The sequence below is a fragment of the Sceloporus occidentalis genome, unplaced genomic scaffold, assembly GCF_023333645.1.
Source record: "Sceloporus occidentalis isolate IW3139 unplaced genomic scaffold, rSceOcc1.0.p SCAF_22, whole genome shotgun sequence".
Lineage (NCBI taxonomy): Eukaryota > Metazoa > Chordata > Lepidosauria > Squamata > Phrynosomatidae > Sceloporus > Sceloporus occidentalis.
In genome coordinates this window covers 13,909,685-13,936,225 of record NW_028317002.1, presented here as the reverse complement: position 1 = coordinate 13,936,225, position 26,541 = coordinate 13,909,685, and the positions used below count along the sequence as shown (strand labels likewise).

Sequence of the window (26,541 nt, the reverse complement as noted above, 5' to 3'; positions counted from 1 at the left end):
AAAGACGCCGACCATGGAGGGGGAGGGGACTGGGGGAGCTGCCCTAGGTCACTGGCCTAAGGCATTGCAGAGGATGTACAGAAGTTCAGTGTATGATGTCTACTTGTAGTTCACTGCTGCTTGCGTTCCCCCTCTTATATGTTTACTTGGGGGAAACAGGAGGTACATGCCTCAGTGAGCACAGAGTCTCCCAGAGGCTGGTGAGGGAAAATGAAGGCATGTGCCAAAAGAGACGTTTGAATACCCACCTCCCACACTAAACCACCAGGTGCAAAGGCGCCCTATGGAACTGTATTAAAACAACTAGGTGGCGCTATAGAGATGGACCAGCATACTAGATTTTTTTTGAGTGTGGCAATAAAATCTGTCCCTCTGTAACATTGCAAACATGTACTCTTTTTGGGCCTCATAATGAAAAATACCTATAGTATTTGTGTATTGGAACCTAGGAAAACCAGAGGAGGTGAAATTGTAGGGTTGGTCAGGGCATAAAAAAAAATATTTTAATGAAAAATGTTGGGTAATAATGCTGAATTGGGGGTAATGGATGCAGTGTGGAAACAATTACTTGTTGTGTTGATATCTATGGATACAGGGTATGAAATTGTTGTTAACAAAGTAAAAGATGGTAATAGCAGCTTGTGATCTAGATATATTGAGGGTGCATATGATTATATATATATATATATATATATATATATATATATATATATATATATATATATATATGATTAGTGTGTGGGTAAACTGGGGCTTGGTTGTTTTTAGTCCAGCTGTAAATATCCACCGCTATTTGGTATTTGACCGTAAAAGTGTCAGACGATTCTGAAAGTGCTGTATCATATTTTTATTATTATTCAGGCCAAAGATGCATGTTTTTTTTCACCGTTCTGTTCCAATTAAAGTTGCTGGCCACATTCCTTGCTAGAAAACACGTATCACTAAATTGCCTAGAGTCCCGGCATAAGGCAAACACGCGTTTCAAAGATAAATTAGATACTTTGTAAAGTGGCTGCATTTTGCTGGTCTCTGGTTTTTGAAATGTAATTGGTTTGCAGTCACATTCAATGGAAGGATTTAGCAAAAAAAGATACATTGCCTTGTACAGAAATGTATTAGTGCCCCCTTTTCACACAGAAGGGGGTACAATCAGTGTTCACAATATTTTCATTAATAGGTGGGTCGTGGAGTTCGCTAATGAGCTGTATGTCATGAAATCATCTTTTTTATAGTTATAAAACCTCTTTCTCATATCCATCTGGTAAAATGACAGCTTCTTAACATTTCAAGATGTGCTTTTAATCTGAGTTGGAATGAAAAAAAATTTTTTTTAAAGAAAATCTGTGCTGTACAGATTTAAGTAGCATGCTCATTACCCAAGGAAAATTACGTTGTTTTTGTTGTGTCATCTCAACCATGTACGCTTAGAACAGTCTTATATGTTGACATCTTGGGTAGGCACCATAAAATCAAAATTGCTAATTTTCTAATAAAAAGACTGACTACGTGTAGACTTATCCATTCATAATATGAAGGTAGTTCAGAAGGAGAAATAATGGTTATCATGGCATGTACCATATGGTGGAGTATTATCAGCTTCTTTGGCTGAGACTCAGCAGACATGGACATTTGTTGGTATGGATTTTAATTTAAATAACAGTTGATCTTGGGGTAAATCTCACTGTGCTTGGAATAATGAAGCGATATCATCCCTCTTTATGAGCAGATTTGGCTTAAGTTTAAGAGGAGGTGTTGGCTGCTTTCATATGGATGAATGTATTTTGGGATATCTTGAAATGCAACATAACATTTTTAAAGGATGAGTAAATTTTTTCTTAAATTTAATTGCTTCCCTTAGTCCCCTGTACTGTTCGATGTATGAGAAACTCTGTTGAGCTGCTGAGGCCCCTTTATTGTAGTTTCTTTCTACCAGTGTTGTGTGGAAGCGGCATGACAACTGCTGGTTGAACCCCACCACTGGTTGGCGAATACATTGTAAACTGGTATTTGGAGGCAATTGAAATGTTAGGCAGAAATACCTCAAACAATGAGCTCTAAAACTCTAAAACTAAATGTAAAACTGTTAATAAATTGATGTTGATTTTTAGACGACAAATCCATTTTAAACACTGATATGGTTGTGGTCATCAATAACATGTAAGGATCACCCATAAGAAAAACATTGTTTGTGGTACATGATAATTATATTAGCATATAAAGACAGGTGATTTTAAGAGTAGCCTGCCAGTTTGTTAAATATATAAATCTTAACATTAAAAGCAGATCTATCCTACAAAAATTGTAATATTTTCCTTTATCATTTTAGTTTTATAAAGTATGCTATAATTTGGGTTTTACATTAGGAGTTCTAGTAATGTCCAATGTTTAAACAAGTAATAGAGTATAGCATCTTGGCATTCTTGTTTGTGCTGTAATGTGAGTTATTCACTAAAGGTTTTGGTGGGAGAGGCAAACTGTATGTTCCCCTTCCTTAACTTCTGTAACCTATATTCAGGGCCATCTTTAATTCTTCTGGGGCCCTAGGCAAACATCTGTTGTTGGGCCCCATACATACAGTATATATTATGTTGGTGCACTGTTTTGTAAGGCAGCTAACATAAGACAACTCATCAGCCAAATTTCACTAATTATGCCCTCACCTTCACTTAAACCCACTAACAGGGCATACTACAAAGCATGCAGCCACTCTGGAGCCTATGAGGCACACACTGGCGCAGAAGGCAGCCTTTGTAAAAGTCAGACATGAAGTGCCTCTGGATCAAACCACTTGATGCATGGGGGGAGGTGGAAAAATGTCTACTGTAGATGGGCCTGTGGATGTCTGGGCTCTGGGCAACTAGCCCTTTGGTCTGGGGCAAAGACAACCCTGCCCGTTCTGTATTTTTATCCATGTTGCTTTCCCAGCCTCACAATGCCCATCAGAGATTACTAGAGCTGTAAAAGACAGTTTGATTATTTACTGAAAGAACTTGGCATACGTGAACGTAAAAAACAGATAAAATAGCTTGGGTGCCGAAAACACGTTCAAGGATTGTGTCTTCATATCTTAAAGTTATCAGTTGACAAAATAAAATAGTTTTATATGGTAACCAGTTGTTTGTTGGGTATTTTAAATAACCACTGTCCAGAAACTCTGGATTGATCTTTGACCCTGTGTGCATTATTCTTATTAAAAAAACATTTAAATTGCCTTGTGGTATAACACTGCACTGCTTCAGGAGCACCATTCCAGATACCTATGGCTCTATCAGGAACTTAATGATCCTTAATCTGTTTTAGATCTCAGTTTATGAAACGTACATAAACCAAATGGTTAAGGAAACCTATTCCCCCTGGCCCCTGTTAGTTTTATAATTTCTTCCAAAAATATACAAAATAAAATAAAAAAGTAATTGCTTTATCATTTTGTTACCATTAGTTTGCTATTACTCAACATCTGATCATTCACAAATAATCACACAGTGATTTCCCCTAATGGAAATATGCATATATTTTCATTGCCCTCTATTGAAAGTAGCAATAAAGATAATAATTGACTTGTCCTATCAATTGCAATAAAAGCACTCATCTGTTACTCTTAAACCTCATTTGAGCGTGCAAGGAATGGCTCTGCTAATTGGTGGGACAAGCTAAATCTCTTTGAATACGATCTTCATTGATGTTCCTGGGAGTTAGGAATATATATCCATTACTTTCCACTCTAAATGTTGCTCGGCTGGTCAAGACTGCTCCGTTGTCTAATTGGATTTCCTGCAAGCACTTTGAAATACGCCATTTCTGCCCAGTTATCATATCTACATTAGGTTGGAATTATTGATCTGCAATTAATGATGCTCCAAGGCTTTCTGGATCTAACACTTATCTTATTTTAACTCTTCTTCCAATTAGATTTTCACAGAAATGTCATGTTAAGAATATATATATATATATATATATATATATAGAGAGAGAGAGAGAGATAGACAAACACATATTTTACCTGGTTTTTTTAAAAATATATGTTAAGACCCCACAGCAGAATTGTAAAAAATCCTATTTCAGTATCTTTTAACTTGATTTATAATTTATGAATGTAAATTGATACATTTAGAAATATGTAAAACAGATTTTAAATTACAAACTGAGACACGCCAGCCCCTCCTGTTTGTATCAGGAGCTATATTATGAACCATCTGCATGAGAAAGATTATGGTGCACCCAATATCAACCTGCTGTGTGTACAGATGTTTTCAAGATGGATCATCTATTTTGAGAAATATATACATAAGGATATTGTTGAAATAGCAACATAGTAATCATCGACCTGGAGTAATTGTATCGTGTAGCATGTGCAAATTTTGGGACAGGACTGCCATCAAAAATGTTTGGGCACTGTATAAATTAAGGTTTCCTTCCCTGTATTAAAAAGAGTACCCCCACTTACCTATGTAACCCCTTTCACTTGTGTTCACTATATGCCCTGGAAGTCTGTATCTATGGTAACTGGAGGTATCTAGATATCAAAGAAGTACAACCCTAGCATGCACGTCATGGGTCCCTTCCTTTAAAAATGTATCAGTATTCAAGGTAGGGATGTGGGGACGGGGTGTCCACCACTGTGAGATTGTGGTTGTCCCGGGCCCCTCTCAAAACTGGGCCCCTAACATCCATACTGGCTATACACATTAATGCTGCTCCTGCTTTTGGACTCCAATAACGTTTAACAAAATGAATGCTTATGAAAAAAGCATCATGTTTTTTATTCCAGTGTCCAGATCGATCAGTTCGAAGATCAGGGAAACAAAGCCTACAGATTACACAATGCATCACATGTAATGTTGCATGACCTAAAGGCCTGAGTTTTTATTACCTGTAATAAATGTCTCACGGCTTTCAGTATCTCAAAAGCTTCTATTATCACCAATGAGAGAATTTTCAAATAAATCTATGTGCAACTGGCAAGAATATTGCTTTTGCTTGTTGGTCTGAATATAGTAATCAACCTTCCAGTTATAGTGTTAAGCTTATATTGCTTCTCATGCAACCATTAGCATCATTGCAGAAAAAGGTCAGTGGCTACGTATTAATGAGAAGTAATTATTCAAAGGACTCCCATTCTTGATAATGTGCTGGAGAATGAGATCATTAACGTGACGTGGCTTATCTGCCATTAAATTCTTGACACGTCATTGTTCATTTTTTTTCCCGTTTATTGATTCCGTATTTTCTGCTGCTGCTGCTGCTGCATTAGTAGCAAACAACGCATGCCTATTTTTCCATTTCACCCTGCTTGTTTGTTTTTTTTCTTTACTTAATAGACAATATATCCTGAACGTTACAACACCCTATGTGATCAAACACTACGAAATCCGGACTACATGTCATTGTTGAATGGTTGGACTTGTCCTTAAATAGGGTCAGAAAAAATTATTATAAAAAAATGCTGACACTGGACCTTCACAGCTTTTTTTTTTGGTGACATTGTGGTATGGTATGCTAGACACTTAGGTATGGGGCTTGAAATAACTATAGATAAGACCTTTAATTTTGTGCAAGATCCCATAGAGGCTTTATCTTGGTTTTCTTACAAGGAGAGCTATGTTTATAGTTTAATATTTCTGCCATAAGCTGTCTATAAGAATGGATTCACATTATCAAAAAGGGATAGGAAATTATAATACACTATTATCTTTTTTTTTCATAGAGTCATAGGTTTTTTTTTACCTACATACATACCTCATATTCTGTATTTATGTCTAGATGCTATTAACATATGCTGCTCCATCCAACATGGAGCTACAGCCCCATTACCTATAGCACCTGGTTGCCTTACAGGAATTATAGTAGCTGTAGTTAAATACTAGGTAGGAATCAGGGCAAAACCCTTAACTATAAATCAATGGAATATATGAATGTTGTAGGCAACATTTGATTTTATTTTAATTTTTTTTATAGCTGTCCTAGTTCACACATAACACTATGCATTGCATCCAGTTACAGTGCTGGAATGTCACACTCTGCCTTTAACGTTGTCTCATAGAAACCATATTTATAAAAAGCATTTCTGGATCAGTGGTAAATGTGTTTTAGTCACTATGGAAACCAATGGAATGATTCTGCTGAGCTAGATTTCCCCTCCAAATGGCCCCAGAATTACTTCTGGTGACAAGAATCAGTTAACTATTCTACAAATTGGTTAAGAAAAATGGCGACAAGTTAGCAATTGGTTTAGTAATTCCAGACAACACAAATATTTTAATTGCAAAGAATCTCTCTGGTCCATAAACTCACTTTTAACAACTAACAGGAATATGCACGTAATTGATTTTTTTATGGACAGTTTTTCTAGATTACAGCCTTTCTGTTTCACACCTATGGTAATGTGTGGTGTGGTGGGCCATGCCATGTAACCCAACAACGTGGATGGTCACAAGAACCACGTTCTTTACTGCGTCACCAAGAACTGATGTTCAGAAACCTCGTCCTAAACCATTCATGACCATGTATTTTGTCACATGGGAGTCTGTATTGTTAGCTTGTAAACCACAGAAGTTGCTCACTTCAAGAAAAACGCCACATCTAATGAGGATCTTAAAATTAGTGTCTGTTTTTATAAAATTTGTTAAGATTAATGCCTTGAAGGGAAAATACAAAGAAAAAACAGCTATGTCATAAAAAAAATTCTTGATTTCTGCCCGGCAACTTTTCTTAGTATGTACGGGTTATTCGCGTGCTGGCAGCTATAGGCTCGTTTTATTTATTTCATTTGGTTTATTAACTGTTTGTCATCATGCATTATCAGTAAGGGGAGACAGTTTCTGAGTCATTCCAGTGGTAATAATGAGCAATGTGAAGGCTCTGAGAACATCTTCTTGATGCCTGATTACAAAAAACCTTGCAAAATGAAAAAGAATGATTTTCCTATCTCCCTTTTTTTGTAAATAACACAGCAAGACCATATGCTTGTAAGAATTTCTCGCTGATCATTTAATGAGACAAGACAGGCTTGGAAACCTTATTAGACATACAAAGCAGCATTTCAAACAAGTGCATTTTCTAAATGTATTACCAATCCTCTTGCTTTATCCCTAAGATATTCAGGAAACAACCTTAAAATAAATTATACAATGTTAGAACCGTTTTGCATAATGGCGGTGAATGCTGTCTTTGGGTTCCTGTTGAATGTCATCTCCCTCCTAATTCATTTTTATCTACCTAGGGTACATTAACTTCAGCTGTTTCCTATTGAGTTTGAGTGGCCACTTCATAATCATAGCACAGTAATGGCAATTTCTGTATTTCCAAAGAGAATTGTAGACTATTGTCACTTGAGCATGGAGTATAGGAGCAGGAATGAGTTATTAGTCTCATGAATATATTTATAAAATAGAGCGCAAGTAGTGTATACAGTTTATGCACGCAACAGGGAACCTTTGGGAAGAAAATGTTTAGATTTTGTAGTCGTGGATCATTTTTAGACAAGTTTTACAGACGACTAATGAGTACAGCAGTCGGCAAGGAGGGTAGAGCGAGAGGAAATTCTACCATTGTACTGCAGGCCAATAGAAAGGGTAATGGATTCACACTTTATCAGGAACCATTTGAACATTTTTGACTATTTAGAATACACAGAAAAAAACAGACTACACACTTTGGGAAATTTGGTGTTTTTCCATTTTAGCAAATCTTGACTAATTGCATTATGTTTAAAACAATTATAATCATGCTAATACCCATTTATAATAAAGTATCCACACTTTCCGTTAAAAACATCTTAGGTTTCCTAATTGGGAATAATTGGTTTGCTCCCGATCGTGAGAAGATCCTAATTATTTTAAGGAGTCATGTTGTGACCTATTCCTTGTTCAATGTCTTCATCATTTGCACACACTGGGTCAGTGAGGTCTTTAAGGATCCTGCCCTGATCTCCCCAACAGATTGCAGTGAGCAGGGCTGGTGCAAGGATTTTTGTCACCCTAGGCAAAACTTCCCACTCTTTGGCTCTGGCCGTTGTATACCACCCATCATACACATGACCAGCCTCCCTGTGTTAACAGTACCTACACTGCAGACATAGATCACAGGTTTCACACCCCAAAGGCCAGCCCTGGCACCTATATTGCACCCAAAGACTTGCACAGCAACCAGATTGCACACTGTTTGTCCTTTCGCCATATCCCTCTTCTTTCTTCCTATCATTTACCTTAGTGAGGTCCTGTGTTGGGAGTGCAAGGCCTCAGTCTTGCTGCTCTGTCACGATGCACACAGATTCGCTGCTGAGCCAGTGGTGGTTCCAGGGCCTGACCTCGTGAGGGGCACTCAACGTAACACACACCTAAGCACACTTATCCAGGAACTTGTACAAACACACACACTTGCACTAACACACACATCCAGACAGTCGATGCTAACACACATTCACTCAACCTAATATACACACCCAGATACCCACACAAACATACCAAGATACTCATACTAACACAACCAAGCACACATACTAACATACCTGTAACGGGTTCACCAAGAGAGCTGTAGTAACTCCCAGAGATCACCCACATGTATCCTCCTTTTGTCCCCGGAATCACTTCCAGCACGAGCCAGCATGCGCACCTTGGAACCCTGCTATGTATACCCAATAAGCAGACACACAACTACCTTGAATTGAGTACAGCAGGAATGAACAGTTTATTGTAGTAAAACATAGACTGACATAGCCACAGAACTTAATTAAGATAAATTAACAGATACATGTATTCAACCCAATTTTTAATCCCCAGTCAGCAATCCTATTGATGGGATTAATTAAACAATGGAGTTCCTGCCTGTTTGGCAGCCAGGCTGGAGCCATCTCTGACTACCTTGGGCCCCTGTATGACAGGTCATTCTGTCACAATACCCAAAGACACATGTTCACACACTAACATGTACAGAAACACACACTAACATAGTCAAATACAAATGTACATACACTAACATATACAGATACACATGCTAACATACCCAAACACCCATTCTAACATATCCAACGCCACATGTTCACATACTAAAATACCCAGGGACACATCCTAACATCCAACAAATAGACAATGGGGTGCCTGAAGAAGAAGAAAAACACAAAACAATATAGTGCAGATTACCGGATTACATTTAAAATTGGAGGAGATGATGATATTGTACTCACAAAAATGTTGCTGAGATCAGGCTCATCTTAATATGAATTATTTACTACCATATTCCTTAAAAATAAGCGGAGATACACCAATGGCACAATATCACTGACACAGTTGTGTGAAAGAAATCCAAATTACTCACAATGGAATCACATAAATCCAATGTGCAAAAAAACATATCTGGATATTCCTGGATCCTTCTTAAGTGTGATAGGTAAATGTGCGAATTGGCAAATAAGTAAACAAACAAATAATAATTAATAATTAATCATATAACAAATTGAAATAGGATAAAATAAATGTCCACAGGGTAAAGTCTGCTTTCCAAGATGCGCCACCCTAATGGCATCCTCAGAAGGAAAAACATTTTGTAAAGATGTTTTGCCATGTGTTTTGGCATGGCTGCATCAGAAGATTACTTGAGAATGGGCACACAGTGAACGCTGGAACTATTTGAGAAGTTCTGCACCCACATGCTATGTGTAGGGTTGCTTCCAGCTATAGCTGTGGGTCGCTGAGGGCAGAGCAAAGTTTTGGGCCGCTTACAAAACAAATGCTCTGGGCCCCCCTACCCATATAACCCTCACTCAGCTGCACAAACCATACTCAAATTTTTTGGTGGCAAAGATAGCTTAGACAAGCTGTATGGGGGCACGGACATCATAGTGACATCTCCACCAGTGAGGGCTAGGGTGCCCACATTTTATTTTTGCCATTCTACAACACAGTATGGAACTGATGAGATTAGACACAAGGCATATATTATACATTAGACATGTGCACAGGGAACAAAATGATTTCGGACTATTTTTTGTTTGTTTTTGGCTCATTCATTTTCAGACAACAAAATTAATTTCCCACAAAAAAAACCTCTCTCTCTTTTTGTCACTCAGTCCTGTCTGTGCCCTTGCCTTGTATCTACCCCTCCCCACCTGCTCCTGCCTTTTTGTGTCTCCTCTGATCTCTCTTTTCAAAAGGAGAGTCTATGCTGACAGGAAAGACTAAAACAGCGAGGGACCGGTTTCTACATGAGGTTCCTTACAGCAATCCTTTATCTTACCCTACATAAAATAAACATGCATTAGGAAGTCAGCTCTGAAAATATAAGAAGCTCTGGAATTTCTATGGCTGCTTAGGTTTGCACATGGCCAGCGGTAATTTAAATAAAAACCCCTTCCCACTTTCAGTTCGAGGGCCTTGAAGGGAAAATTGAAAAAAATAGCATTGCAATTTCTGTACATATCCATCACTAAGGGAGCTGCCACTGACAGACAACAATATCAAGAATCTCTTAGCTCTCCTGGATCATAGAATATTCACAGATGACAGTTTCTGAATGCAGATTTTAACCGTGCCGTACATAATTCAATCAGTCAATTCAGACAGACTTTAAGATCTCCTAGGATTATTTCTTCTCTAGGTTTCAAAGAGTTTCTATAATTAATGGCAAAGCTCAAGTGAGAATGGCAGGCCTGTTATTCGGTAAATAGGGTAAAGTGTAGTAAAGTTATGCTGCTGAGAGGGATTTAATTCAGAATTGCCAGAGGCACACATTATGAGTGTTAGTTATTTTTAATCATCATGACGCAAAAATCTCAGCACCACTTTCATGAGAAAACGCAATGGGTATTTTTGTTATAAGGGGAAACACGTGTTTTGCTCTAGTATGTTTTAAAAGACTGATTTAGTACATCGAACTATTTTTCTTTTTTTTTTAAATTCTCCGTTTATTAAACAAGAGCAGAAAACATAAAAAGAATGCAGAAGTACATAAACACAGTACAAATCCAGTAATTGAAAATACAATTACAATAAAAACACAGGTGGTACAATATCAGCTGTACAACATAGCAGTCAGGCCATAGTGCAAAAGTACAATAGCAGTCATACAGTTTTAATATCTCAATAGTAGTAGTGCAATATAAGGTGACAGATCTGCACGACATCACAAGAGAACCACATATGACCACAGACTGCGAAACAGTAAGGAGACGGAGAAAAAAAACTGAGCACTGCAAAAATTATGTCAGGAATGACATAAAAGAAATCCTAACAAAACAAACTAAAAAAAAAAAGAAGGGAAACCAAAAGGAAAAACGAGGCGAAAGTGGCGAGAAGAGAGGATCGGTGACGGCCCGGACTCAGAACACATGGTAAGTACTCCAGCGCAAAACCCAAAAAACATAAAGTACATCACGAAAGAAATAACCAATCAGGAGCCCAGCACCGTGGAGGACGAGGGAGAGGATAGAAATTTATGCCACGGGTACCATTTTAATTCGTATTTATGTGCAAGGCCTTTAGAAGACATGATTAAGTCTTCCATCTGGCATACCAAGGACATCTTGGCAAGCCATACTGCGATAGGCGGGGATACAGCTTGCTTCCAAAATTTCGGGATAACCGATTTGGCTGTGTTTAAGATTAGAAAAGACAGAGAGCATTTGTATTTCCCATACGAGAGTGAATTATGATGTAGAAGAATTGCCACCGGCGACGGGACAAAATGGGGATCATCAACAACACGAATAACAGCCGTTATCACATCCCAGAATGGGCGCATCAACGGGCATGTCCACCATAGGTGGAGGTAGGTACGCAGATCGGCGCCACATCTCCAACATGTCGGCGGAACCTGAGGGAGATAATGATGTAGCTCCGCTGGAACCTTATACCAGCGAATAAGGAGTTTAAAGGCCGATTCCTGAATCGTACTCGAGAGGGACCCCTTATGTATAATCAGTAGCACCTTATCTCAGTCCTCGGGATCTAAAACGACCCCCAGATCTCTTTCTCAAAGTCCCATATAAAATGGTTTAGTGCGCGAAGCTTGTTGTAGGAGGAGAGCATAAATCCTAGAAAGGAGATGAGAGGGGCCGGGAGTACCACTACATAATTCCTCGAACAGCGTAAGGGGCCTGACAACCTGCGGGAGGAAGTTAGAAACAGAAAAAAAATGTCAGAAGAAATTTGTAAGCCCAAATAACGAAGGGAGGAGTCACACCATCTAAAGGGGAAAGAACTGGTAATACGATTCCGCAGGGGCATCGAACAATTTTTCTTGACTTGTGTCTGCTTACTGCAGTTTTCAGTTTGTCTTCATATCATTTTACCTCTCAGTTTCTCTGTCTCCAGCGTCTTCTGTTCTGAGCTCACCTAACTATATGTAACTATTACCTTTGTTCCTATTTTGTCTCAATTCCGGACTGTCCTTTGCCCTGTTCTGCCTTCTCCTGATTTTATTCCCATAATTTATGATCCTGTTCTTTTGCAGACTATACTTTTCTCATTTTATTTTTACCTTCATTCCTGATTTTCATCTCCCTTGCTAATGTCTATTTAAACATTCATATTAAAATGCAGATGTATTTTCCTTTCCCCAGTAGCGCTCAGCTTGCCTTGTTTGTTGTGTACCCTTTTTCTGTCCTTCACTTTACTTCATGTTGCCTGTTTTTTCCTTTCTTTACCATTTTCCTCACTCCTGTCTGGCAGTAAAACTACCTACATTCCTTTCTCATTGTCCCATTTTTAGGAATGCATCAACGGAATAATCAAGTGCTTTCTCAAGTAGACAAGCACTTTGCATTTGACTGCACAATTCTAGATTTAATAGATAATGTCATCAATATTTATGTATCAATCTACCCACCCATTGTCTAGGATCCAGTGTGTGTATAAATACTGGTATATATACAGTACTGTGCAAAAATGCAGGCAGGTATGAAAAATGCTGTAAAGTAAGGATGCGTTCAAACATGTTATTAATGCATGTTAATAGTTTATTTTTTATCACGTAAAAAAATGCAAAGTGAATGAACAGAAATCAAATCATTACTTGGTGTGACGGCGCTTTACCTTCAGAACACTATCAATTCTTCTAGATACACAGTTGTATAAGTAACTCAGCAGGTATGTTATTCCAAACATCTTGGAGAACCAGCCACAGTTCTTCTATGGAATTAAGGCAGCCTCCGTTGCTTCTCTCTCTTCATGTCATCCCAGACAGACCTAACTGGTGTTAGGATCAGGGTTCTGTGGGGGCCATACCATCACTTCCAGGACTCTTTGCTCTTCTTCACGGTGAAGATAGTTCTTAAAGGCTTTGGCTGTATGTTTGGAGTTGCTGTCATGTTGCAGAATACATTTAGGGCCAATCAGATGCTTCCCTGATGGTATTGCATGATGAATAAGTATCTGCCTGTACTAGCGTTGAGAAGACCGTTCATTCTGATCAAATCCCTAACTCCGTTTGCAGAAATACAGCCCAGAACTTGCAAGGAACCTGCACCATGCTTCACTGTTGCCTGTAAACACTCAGTCCTGTACCTCTTTCCAGTCTTTCGGCAAACAAACTCCCTTCTGCACCAGACAAATATTTCAAATGTTAGTCCGGAACAACTAATGCCCCAGTCCCTGCATTTTTGTGAATAGTTGAGTCGCTTGGCTTTGTTTCCACATTAGATGTATGGATTTTTGTCTTCCATGAAGACCACTTCTGACCAGACTTCTCTGGACAGTAGAAGAAGAATTGAAGGCAAGGGGTGGTCACACCAAATATTGATTTTATTTAGATTTCTCACTCACTTTGCATTTCGTTAAATGCTAAAAATAAACTATTAGGATACCATTTTGAAAGCATTCTTACTGTACATTATTATTTCATACCTGCCTAAAACTTTTGCACAGAACTAATGGTGTATCGTTTTTTTCGTAAACTATGTTGATCATCTTACATGATCTCTATTAATTAACACCTTCTCCCAGTTGCAATATTTGTGTCTTGAACAAAAGTTGTACTATTTTTCCTCTAAAAATGTAAATTAACATAACAAATTGTCACACAGATCACCTTTTTTTTTCAACACTGAACAATTTATTATGCAACAGAATAATTTGTTATACAGAACTCGAATTTCAATACAGATTTTATGTGACTTGAGTAACATTATTACTGCCAAAACATGTTTAAGGCTGAAGCCTGATTCTCGATTTGCCCTTAGGAGGGTTGTCATAGATTAAAGCTATTCTAATCTTTTATTTCATCTTAACCCAGACATGTAAAGATGAATCAAATATGATCTGAGATTGTATACCATGAAGAAAATGTGTAGTATGAGAATGACAACCAGATTTTGTCAACCTTGTCTCCTGTTCACAGCTAAAAGTCAAAGCAATGTTCTGTTCATTCTGCAGGCTAACTGGTTTCCACCTCCCATCCCCAATCGTGAGCAGCAGTAACCTTCTGACTCTCTGGTTGGTGTCGGACTACGCAGTCAGCGCTCAAGGGTTCCGCTCCAGTTATGAAGGTAGGAACTCATCTGTTTTCCAGCATGAACAGTTGGGAGTATGTATAAAAAGCAGTGTTGGGGAAAGTAATCTAATTGTGGAGCAACAACCATAGAAACCATTGCAATGTTCCTGCTGATGACTTCGCATTGATCACCTTACTCCAGAATTATTCTTTATACACTCCCTCCTTTATGTCCGATGTTTAGCCATTGATATTTTTAAAGCAATTTGACACAATGACCCGGTACATTGATAGTAAACAACTTCAGCACATAAAGTATGCAGTTATAGTTTTAGCATGATTTGCAGACATGACATCAGAAATCTCATGTAATGGCACCGGCAAGTAAGAGGGGGCACTTGTTTTCCGCAACAATGCAATCTGCCCAAAACACTGTTCTTGAGTTACTTCTTCTTTCACTGCCGGTCAAACCCTGGAGTCACCCCTTTAATTTCCTCTTTGCACCTTACTTACAAATGTTCTATAAAAATTATAATTAAGCATCTGAAGCAAAATCAAAGAACTTTACTGTTGGCACCCTGCAGTCTGTGCAAGGTCAAAGAGGGTTTGGGGGGAACGGACCTGTGGAGTTCCTGAATCCACCATCTGTTGTGGATGGATTGTGCTTGCTTTTTCCCCACTCCATTAGTGCCTTTGTAGGAAGCATTTTTGCCGGCTCATTAATATGAGCAAAGACAAGAATTACACTGACCTGTCAGCTTTCTCTGTTACCGAAGCTGACCCGAGTGTGCGTGGCAGATCAGTTTTCTATCCAATAAACTGAGTTGGAAAGCTATAATAGAGGTTTCCACTAGATTCCGATACTGGCAGCACAAAGGTCAGCATTATCCTTTAGACTGTAAGCTGTAATGAACAGGGTTGTCTACGCTGTCTATGTCTTTCTCTGTACCACACAAAACCTTCCTGTTTTACGGAGCTGCAGTCTGCTGGCTGTATATAATCTCTGCCATATTCTGCAGAACGTAACCCATTATCAGGCATCACATGGCAATAGCATACGATTTTGAGAGTTACAAATAAAAAAAGGATTTTTGGTTCAGTTGAGAAACCCCATCACCATAGGAATTTTTTTTTGTGCTAAGATGGATGACCAAGGCTTGTTTCACTGTCTAGTACTCATGGGTTAATCCAAATTATTTGATAAATAAGTGTATATATGTAAGACCTCAAATATATGAGCGATCATAAAATGAATGCGGAAATTTAATTATTATGAAGATCTAATTATTATTGTAGATGTGCAGACAAAAACAACAGGATTTACATAGGTCCGGTTTATACAATTATTTTTTTTTATTATAAAGTTTAAGGACAGATAGCGATGATAAGACTTTTGTAAGCTTTTCTACCACGCCAAATGATCATCCAACATTAGCAGAACGAACAGGTGTGGCAGACATCTGGTGTACATTACAATGAATTATTGTTATTATTTTTGAGTGAATTAATTGTGCTGCAAGCCATCTTTTTCTCAGAGCTGTTTTAATTACCATATTCGCCTGTTGACAGGAATCTACAGCTGCTGTTAGAATATGGGAGTTTCAGTGACAGACTGGGAGAGAGTGTGGATCCTATTGATAGCGTTTTCTAGACTGGTACAGTAAGATAGAATACAGAAAATGGCAGCAGATCATCAGACAGCGAGATAGGTGAACAAGTGCTTTCTTCACCAAATTGGTAACTACCGGCAGCTATAAGCCATAGATTGATAATCGGCTCCATACATACACTGAATCCTCTTCCATGTGGTCCATGGAAGCAGGTAGGGAGCTGCAGCTGTCTCTGAATACCAAATGCACACGATTACTGCTGTCTATCAACTAGGCTCCTTCCCAAACCTTGCAAGCTTCCAAGTAAAGCAGCACGTGATTATTTTTAATATGCATCACAGATATCTGCCGTCAGTCAGGCGGAGAATAGTCGTGATAGTGCTCAGGGACCAACTAATCCATTTTGTAAGCATCCGAACACATCAGTATTTTACAGTATTAACCCTTGCACTGAAGCTTAATAAATCATGCATCCCCCTCTCCCAAATCATCCTGTTATACTGCCTGTTTACATAAGATATAGGGTTAAATGAGGCACATCAGGGCTAATCCCCGAGCAGCCATTGCTACGTATTTATATACCTGGACCCATGTGATCACGTACCTGCTTTAGTTACATGGTGTAGTAACCTTTTAAGCATGTGTATTAAATTGCTATTTCCCAAGATTCGTGAAATAAATTGTAATGTTGGAAAATGAGACAAAATAATACTGTTAATCAAAATTAGTCAAAAGAGTTGATGGTACATTTGAAGATTTAAATGTTATATATATATATATATAAAATGTAATATACATATATACAGTATATAGATATATAGATGTTTAAAATAACTCAATATGAGCAGCCAGTAAAAATCATGATGATCCTGCTCTCAAATGGGATGGGAAGAATTGTAAGCACAGTAGCTCAATGATCTCCAAGGCAGGTAATGGGAATTTATTATTTAACGTATCTTGGAAGCTTGTGAATTATTTATATATTAAAAAATGTTAACTCAACATGCTGACACTTTTTGGAACCCTGCCTATTAATGAAAAGGTTTACTTTAAAGCCCAGTACCTGCTGATGCGTTACTTTTTCACTAAAAAAACTAACAAAGTAAGGCAACGTTTTCCATAAATGATTATCTCCTTGCACTTTTTTGGGCTCTGTATGGTTGTACTGAATCTTGTTTTAATATCTGCAACCGAAAATGTATTTTTGACATGTCATTTATCCTCGCTCATTCAAACCAAGAGTCATAATAACATACTATAAAACTAGAGCGGGGTTGACAAGTTTGTGGAGTGCCAGCTGTAACAATTTTATTAGCCATGGCTTTGGTGGTTTGACACCAGAGGGTAATGAAGAACTATGGATTTGCCTTAAAATTGCACTGCTGACTGCAAAAATTGTTTGTCGCTTTATAATAATACCTGGGAACTCATTAGCTTTGAAAGGGCACTTGCCAAAGAAGGGTACCCTGCAGCTTTGGTAGCCATCAAGCCTTGCTACTACAATAGATTTTCAGAACAAAGCAAGTTGCGTAGCCGTCTTGTGAAACCGGAAAATACATAGCAAGCAATGTGGAATTTGACATATATGTTGCCCTAGTACCCCAAATGGCATGCAATACAGAACATATGAGTGTAGGTGAGCTCCTCACTTCTGGCTGGTAGGTCTCCTCATAAACCTGCTTTGGTCTTTCTCATCACTTTTTTTCGGCCATTATCAAAAATAATAATTTGAAAGTGCTTTGTTTTACCAGCAAATAAAAAAGAAAACCAGGCCAACGACATATTCAAACAGCTGTATTTAGAGAGCGGTGCCAGAGTAAGTGGCCGTGAATCTCTTCAAGATGGCTTACAGGAGTTAGGATTTCTCGTTCTGTTGGTGTGCCAAAATCATTTATAATTGGAACAGAGTTAATCCTGTCTAGCAGAGCAGGGAGTTGCTATGTTTGAGCACATTACATTCCCTTTTATTTGATGTAGCTCCACTCTGTGCCATCCCAGGCACTCGTCAGAGGCCTTGCCAAGCTAAATGCTCGGAATGTTACAGCTGGCAGCGCATGTTTCCCTAAAGATCACACCCAAACTGCCATTTAACCAGACAGATGCATCACTGTGCCTTTAAATCATAGACAACTAACAAGCAGCTGCTTACCTGGTGTAGAATTAGAGCACCCCTGAGTCACTGTTCTGCTGGCTGATGCCCGATCATCATAGGAGTTGCATTTTCAACAATTCTGCCACAATTTATAAATAAAGTCTAAATTCATTAAGGCTGAAAACATATATATATATATATATATATATATACAGTGAGGCAAAAATTTGGATTTCGTAAGTCCCCTTTTAAATAACCATTTTATTTCGGATAAACAAACTTGCTTATTTATTAGAAAATGTCAAGAGATAGCCCTGGGGGCTACTAGGCTCTAATTTTTCTGAACAGATTCAGCCCATGTCAACTTCTATCTGTTTGGTACAGTAATAATTTCTCTAATTTTCCTTGATCTTAGCGCCATTAATACTCTGTGATTCTTTGCCACTCCAGCTTCTAGCAGTACAGAAGGATTATATGACTAGAATAGGTAATATGCTGTGCCTGTTTGGCAGTGGCCACTGGGTGGCAGCCATCTTTAAACACTACCAACCTAATCATCTTCTAGCTGTATCCATAACACTTTCTGCATCTTCTATCCCTTTGAAAGTGCTGAGAACAGAGGGAAGGGCACGGTTTGATTTTATGAGTGATTCGCTAGGCATTGGATTAATGCAGACGGCTGTTCTTAAAAGAGATAATCGCCCAGAACACATATCTTGGCCAAAAACAACAGGACTTTTGACATAATGCTTTCCTTTGGATAGTAATGTAGGGATGCACAGAATCCCTCCCTGCTGAAAGCAGAGACATTTCTTACATGTTCAATCTATTTACTGCCCTTAAGGAGGGTGTTTGAAGAAAGCATGAAGCTGTAACACATGCCCAGCTAATGCAGACCATCTTCTGCATAACTCAGCATGCACAAACTGCAAAGCGTTGCACCAAAATGTGTCCGATACCGTCTGCCCTGTCCTTTGAGCACATCAGATCCCATATGGGCTTTTGCTTCCTTCTTTTATGAAAACAATATAGGTCTTGTGTCAGCTACCTTTACTCTTCTGTACTTAACCCCTTGTATTAGGTATCAATTATCAGTCAGATAGGAGGGATACATAAAAGTTACTTATCTTTTGAAAAAGCTGTAGCTTACCCCTCCATGGCTCTGTTCCCGCACCACAGATTGCCTGCTTAAAGTCATGGCATGAAAGCCGGGTCAGTGCTGCAGCTGATTGCCATTAAGTACATCACGTCGTTGGTGCAGGCAGCAGGACATGTGTTCGGCTCAACATGCCTCCTGCAAGCCAACGGGCAGGTAGACGAGGAAAGAGGGAAATGCATGTGGAAGATTCTGCGGAATTCCAACATCTGCAAAAGGGACCTTAAGAAAATTTAGAGGGACCACTCTGAGAAACATGATTTCAGAATCTTGAGAAGTGAAGGGGTTTCTATATCTCTTATCTTTCCTGGTCGATATTAGGATGATTTAGACTTTAGACCACATGCTGTTTAAGCACGTCTCTGCACCTTATGGGAATGTCAATGGCATGTAAGGGGGCTGTTATGCTAATAAATAGTCAGTAGTTCAGTTCTGTCAATAGGTTGCATTTAATTGTTTTGACTGATTTGTTGCTGTCAGTAGACTAGAGAGGATCCAGGAATTTGTTTTTGGAATCAGCTTAGCACCTTTAAAGAGCAATTGTCAAAGAAGATAAAACCATAATTTAACCTGGCACTGAAGAACCGCACAGAAAATCACTTATTATTTTAAGGATTTTTATTTTCCAGCTGTGAGGTTGTCTACCTTCACCATAGGGATTGGCAGGGCATTCGTTGCACACGGTCCCTCTTGTTTCCCAACATCCCAAAGGTATAGCTTTACATTGGAATCCTACAAGTTATTGCATACTTCTCATACTCATAATGCATTGTTGCATTAGTGGGCATGGGGTTTTTCTGTAAATTACGGTATTCTCCCATCTCGTGCACATCAAAACATGACAATATGTATTTTTGGTTGAACCTTAGGTAGGGAGAGAACTGTATATAGGTGTGAGGATAAGGACTGAGAATAATCTGAAATGTGACCCTTTAAAGAGACAATTTATTAACCTGTATTAGCACATGAAAACATTTTAACCAGTCCTCCCTGCTAGGAGTACTATGACTGCTATGTGATGTTATGCAGAGCTTGCAAGTGGATGCATATAGATTGGGAATGGTTTCATTTGCATTCATTATTAGTGCCGTTACATTGAGCTCTAAATGAACGACTAATGATGCTGCTCTTAGGACTGCCTGGCTGACAGTGTTTAATCACTCTCAATTCCTGGTGGGTCCTGACTGTGATCCAGATGGATTACGGAGATGCCACTTGATTTGACCGAAGTAATTGTGCTTGCCCGCCTATAATATGGACAGTACTCTTTGTAGGGCATCATACCCTTTGGACTGAGCTCCTATTGAGCTCAGTCATTATTTTGGGCATTATATCATTACCTGGGCACTTATTGGGGTAGACAACCAGGAGCTTTCACTCTTCTAAAGCAGTGGGGCTAGCCATGCATTGGGGTGGGTTTAGGCCCAGACAGCCTTTACTGGGAGGGAACTGGACAAGAACCAAGGGAAATAAGCAGAGAGCAGGTGGAACATGGCCAAATGGCCACGATCAGAGAAAGGAGAAGTTAATCTGAAGATGCTTGGAAGCAGGGCTTCACGCGGTAACCTTGGTTCTTGGGTGTGCATGTCACTGCTTATGATATTATGTTCTCCAAATGGTTGATTTGCCAGCTGCCAGCCATTCTTTGTAGGTGTATTATTCTTTGTAGTGAGTTGAACAAAATTATCTGGCAGCCCCTGGGAAGTGTTTGTCCTTCTGCCTGGTTTGGTGGATTGATTTACTTTATAAGGTAACATTAAATGCTTTTCATAGGCTGATTGGTATTCTTTACAGGTGTCTGAGATGGGTCATTAATTTACATTCCTAGTTCATTGATTCATTCGAAGGACCAACCTAATAAATATGTGAGTGGCTTGACATCTGTATCAGCAAAGTCACAGGTTCTTCATACTGTGAGAGGTTGTAGTTCAAATTGACCTAGTCTGATGGGTTTTGCGATTATCACTTTACTTGCTATGTGTATATCTTGTTTGATGAATGATTGCAATTAACGTGTAGAGTTGTAGGAGAACATAAAAGCATATAAATTTGAGTGCAAGTGTTAGCAATAGGCATGCAGTAGGGATTTATAAACAACACAATGTGTATCCATGCTCAGTGAAGAAACATCATTCTCACACTGGATACAGCATGAAAAAATGGCCAGATTAGACAGGCCGAACGTTTTATGAGTTGATTGAGTGCTTTTTGGGTATCAGTAAAATGATTATGAAAGCACGGCATTGCCTAAATCATCAGCAAAGCAAAATGCATTTCTATTTCTGCTAAAAAATATACCAAAAGGAAGGACTTTGACCAGTATATGTTATATATTATTAAGCAATATCCAATGGACATTTGTTTGCTCTAACCAATTAAGTATGCAACAGTGCTCTTTAGCACCAGATCCCGAGCCTCAACTCAGGGGGAACACTCACAAAAACACACATCCAGACACTCGAACTAACACACACATCCAGACATGCACACTAGTGCACACCAACTCACACCATCACAACTAGACATTTATTACTAAAACAGTAACCCGCACACTCAGACGAACATGCTCTCAAACTCTCATACCCAGACGTACACATACTAACACCACCAGGACATCACCAATAGCGTGGTTGTTTGGTCCTAACTTAAACTGTTTTTGCTTCTTAACAACTGCCTTAGTGCTTGTATTTAATGGCACAGACTAGGTTATACCAAAGTGAAAGTAGAAATGCAAGTGGATGTTTGTAATTAAAATATTTAAGTGCATAAATATAAGTGAGAGCATTATTGACACCAGTAATATGACAGGAGGCAACTCCAAACTGTAGAAGTAACTCAACATTGCTTAAGCATCTCCCTGGAGGAGTCAAGGCTTTGCACTAAGCAGATGTACACTTTTCATTGACTCTGCTGAACTAGGAATTTCCCTAGAGCCTGGCTTCCTAGAGGCAGTTTAGGACTGTGTTACTATTTGCATTGTATGCTACTATTTTTACCAGACTTTCTATTTGTGTTTAAGTTCGTCTTACAGTATCTGTGAATACAATTATTCTATCCTAGAGAAGTCACAAAAATAAATACCGCACATTCAACATATTTTGACATAAGGAAGCTATATTCCTTGAGAAGACATACATACAGGTCTGGAAAATCCGACACATTAATTTAACCCTTATTCTGTCAAACTGCCTTATTATCGCTGACATTATATAGTGCATCCGTAACTATTATTATTATTTATTGTTTTATATAGCACCATAATATTCCGTAGTGCTGTACATAAGTAGTATCAGGTGAAGGTGAAGAGGGTCTTGCTCAAACGATCTTACAATCTAGAGGGAGTGAGGGTGTATTATAAAACGAGGTAAAAGTGCCGTTGTTAGGGATGGAGCAGCCAAACTAGGAGTATTGTAGGAGAGGAACTAGGAAAGGTGATCTAAAGGAATATGGGAGGGCGTTAATGTGTAATGCCGTAAGCGTCCTTAAAGAAGTGGGTCTTGAGAGATTTTTTGAAGGACCGAAGGCAGGGGGGTAAAGACGATAGGCCGGGGATGAAGATATTCCAGAGGGGCAGCCCTTGAGAAATCTTGTAAGCATGCTTGAGAAGTAGAAATTAGAGGACAGGATAGAAGGAGATCATTGGATGAGTGGAGAGACTGGCTAGGGGTGTATTTAGAGATGAGTGAGGAGATGTAACTAAGGTAAGCGATATAAAGGGCTTTGGAAGAGTGAGGATTTTGAAATGAATCCTGAAACGCACAGGCAGCCAGTGAAGAGACTGACAGAGGGGTGTTAGTAAAGGAACAAGAGAGGAAGTAAAGTCTGGCAGCACCATTAATGGTGGATTGTAGAGGGGCAAGACGGGTAAGACAGAGACCAGCTAAGACAGGATTCAAATAATCGAGGTGGGAGATAATGAGGGCATGGACAAGAGACTTAGTGGCATCTTGTATGAGGAAGGGATAGATGTAGGGGGTGAACGAGAGGCCAAAGTCAAGAGTGACACCAAGGAAGCAATCATGAGGAGACATGGAGATGATTGCGCCATTAACATTAAGAGAAACTAATGAGGAAATGTTAGCACTGGAGGGAGGGAAGATGCTATTGTTGAATTACACCTCTTCTTGCTGCCTGAGGAGATGAGAGTTGAGGCGGTAGAGAGCTCTCTTAGTTAAGTATGTAAAATCTCGTCCTATCTATTAAAGCCATTCTGCCCCAACCATTAGCCTCACCATACAGTGCAATTATGCTTGCCCTGGCATTTATTTAGTCTGTTCAGCAAATGCTATCATCTTAATTCTATAAATTTGCCCTATGCGAGAGTGAAATAGTGGGACATGATTGCATATTAAAAATATATAGGCTGAGAGGTTTGGTCAAGGCTCCCAAAACATTATATGCCATTATTATGAGAAAAAATACCAGTAAATCATGATGGTTAAGACCAGTGATGTTCATAGTAGAACAGATAAAATCCAGGTCTCATATGAACAATGGCAGAGAAAAATGTTTTGGTTCAGTTATTCATCTAAATCAATATTCATTTAATAGCTTATAGATCGAAACTATATCCCTGGGACTTTTTATAGATATCCCACATCTATTCTTGATAATAACATGTCTGGTTTGGGTTAATAGTATCTTTGGGGGAAAAGCCAAAGGAAAGGGACTTGTTTTTTGTTGTTTTTTTTTTTTACCTGCAGATATTTTTAGCAAAATAGTTTGGAGATAACCTTTTTTATCAATGTAAGGTATTCACTATAGCCACATTTTCTGTTACTAACTTTTCGTTTAATCTTGTCCCTAACAGCACCATTTCAAAATGAAAACCAAAAATTCATAAAGCACTTAAACCCGAAGAAGAAACTGCAGCTATCAATTGCATTAAAGTCACCTTTTAAAGTAATGCTCATTTTCAACGAAAAACCCCTCGGACATGATAGAAAGGCCAATATTTGGACTGAGCAAGCATGTAGACATTCAGAGCCGCCATCATAGTCTTTTATTGTAAAAAAAAATTTTTACCCTAAAATTTGTAGTATTATTTTTGGAGCAATTCTTGAGATTTTTGATAAATATTTAGAGTTTCTATTGTTTATGTTTTCCAATAACGAGAAAACATCCTGAGCGTTTTAAATCTACTTGCTGTTAGATACCTTTTGGCCATATACAAATGCAATATTTTAGTCTGTCTGCTTTCCAGGTTATTATAGTAACACGTTATGCTGCCTGCGGATTTGTGTGTACTAGTCATTCCGTGTCGCCGTGCATCAAACATTTCTTGTAAAGCAGGATATTGTAAACTAAAAAAGGTGATTTTATTATTCCTGCACATATAGGTTGACGCCTAACTTCTAAATTAAAGCAATAGCCTACATATTTTTTTACATCATCCTAACTACCCTACCCCTTTCCACTGGTTCTCCACTGCAGTGCTATTGGGGCAGATGGTTGAGGGTTATACCCTACCACTACAGCAGATGTCTTTGGGAGCTTTTGAAAAAGCACTCCCAATACCTATCCACGCAGATTCATGTACAGAGCAGCCTATGGTACTGACTGCTAGTGGGCGCTCAGCAGCTAGGGGGCGCTCAGCAGCTAGGGGGCGCTCAGCAGCTAGGGGGCGCTCAGCAGCTAGGGGTTACATGGTCAGTCACTGTTTTTTTTTATTGAAAAGGGGTAAAATGAAACCAAATTCTATTTGCTTTTCAGATCTATATGGAAAAAAAATTACTGGTCCTTTTATTGTGTCTCTCCTCTTTATCATAGCCTGTATTACATATTTAAAGGGCACATCTTTTTAATATATGTATATGCAATATCAACCTCAAATGGCCTTGCATTTCTCCTGTTTGAAAACTTTCTTGTCTGAGCACCTTTGTTTCAGGTCTACATATAACTATGATAGGTAGTATAAATGAATGAAAAGTGTGAGAGGTTATATTAAATGTATATAGAGGTTATAGTAAACAAGCTCGATAAAGACACAACATTTATCCAGGCAGCAATCTGATTGCAGTTGATTTGGATCATAGAGTATTTTTTTCCCTGTGAAATTTAATTGCTGAATGTGTTTACCTTACTTTGAATCAATATAAATATTTATGAGTACCTCATCCACTAAAGCATTTAACAAAGAGTTGAATATGACAGTGCCTCTTTTTTTTAATAGAATACTGTCATATTCTTGAAAGGTTTTGTTCTCATGTAAGGTTGTTTGCTTGGATTGAGAGCTGTGTTAGAACATCAAAAAGGGGCTCAAAGTGACTTGGAAGTAATCAGACAATGGAGGAAATTCTGAAGAAAGGTAGCAGGTGTTAAGAGAGGAGTAAGAACATTTCAAGATGACTTTCAAGGTCTTTGGTAAGAAAGCACCAGGCATTTATGTTTGGTTCTGGAGACCACAAAAATTGCCATTGCTGTGGCAGCTTTGATAACATGGAGTCTCGAGAAGTTACTGATATCTTTTAATGTAAGATGTTGAGTCCTATACACTGTCCCTTGTTTGGTAAGCACAAATCTCTTGAAGTGTGCATACACAAAGACAAGCCGACTCAGAGGCAATATGGTTTCCTGCATTCATCCTAAATTGGAAGACCAGCACAGCAAAGAATTAGGTGATCGGATTCAGTGTAAGGTGAATTATGGTATATGTATGTTATCTGAATGACTGTATACTAGTGCATAAACATGTTGTACAGAGCTTTTGGACTGACACCATCCTAGGTTCCAAATCCACTCAGTCTGCCCCAGCTAGTTAGTGTAGGCTGGGCTGTACTCACCGACTTCTCATTGCTGTACCTAGAGAATGAGAATGAGTTAGAATGTGAATAAGAGTGAGAGAATGAATGTGAGAGCGTGAGTGTAAGTGTGCATGTATATAGATAGATAGATAGATAATAATTATAATTATTATTATTATTACTTTGCTAGTTGCTGAAATGTAGGTCACCCTGCACAATGGTACTGCAAATTGCACAGGAGACTGAAAAGACTCTCTTTTTGTTATATAAATCCATTTCCTCTTCCACTAATGATGAAACTGAACTGTTGACAGAGAAAAGGGGTTTTCAGGTGGCCTTTAATTTATTTCCATGTTTAGAATGCTGCTCAGAATTACTCTGGTAGTACAATTTGCAGTATGCAACATGCTGTGTATCATAATATATAAGAACATATATAAGAAAATATGCATAATATATATACATCTTGTGATAGAAATTAGTCTGTCTATTCTCTAGCGTGTCTTACAATAGCATTGC

At 38.6% G+C, this 26,541-nt stretch overlaps 1 protein-coding gene across 1 annotated transcript in view; it reads left to right on the top strand.

Moving 5' to 3' along the window:
* LOC149301090 (CUB and sushi domain-containing protein 2-like) overlaps positions 1–26,541 on the top strand; it is a 364,690-nt gene that overhangs the window by 39,194 nt on the left and 298,955 nt on the right. Inside the window, exon 3 of the mRNA XM_089484609.1 lies at positions 14,364–14,476. Within this exon, the coding sequence (XP_089340735.1) occupies positions 14,364–14,476 (113 nt within the window). The remainder of the gene's footprint in view (positions 1–14,363; positions 14,477–26,541) is intronic.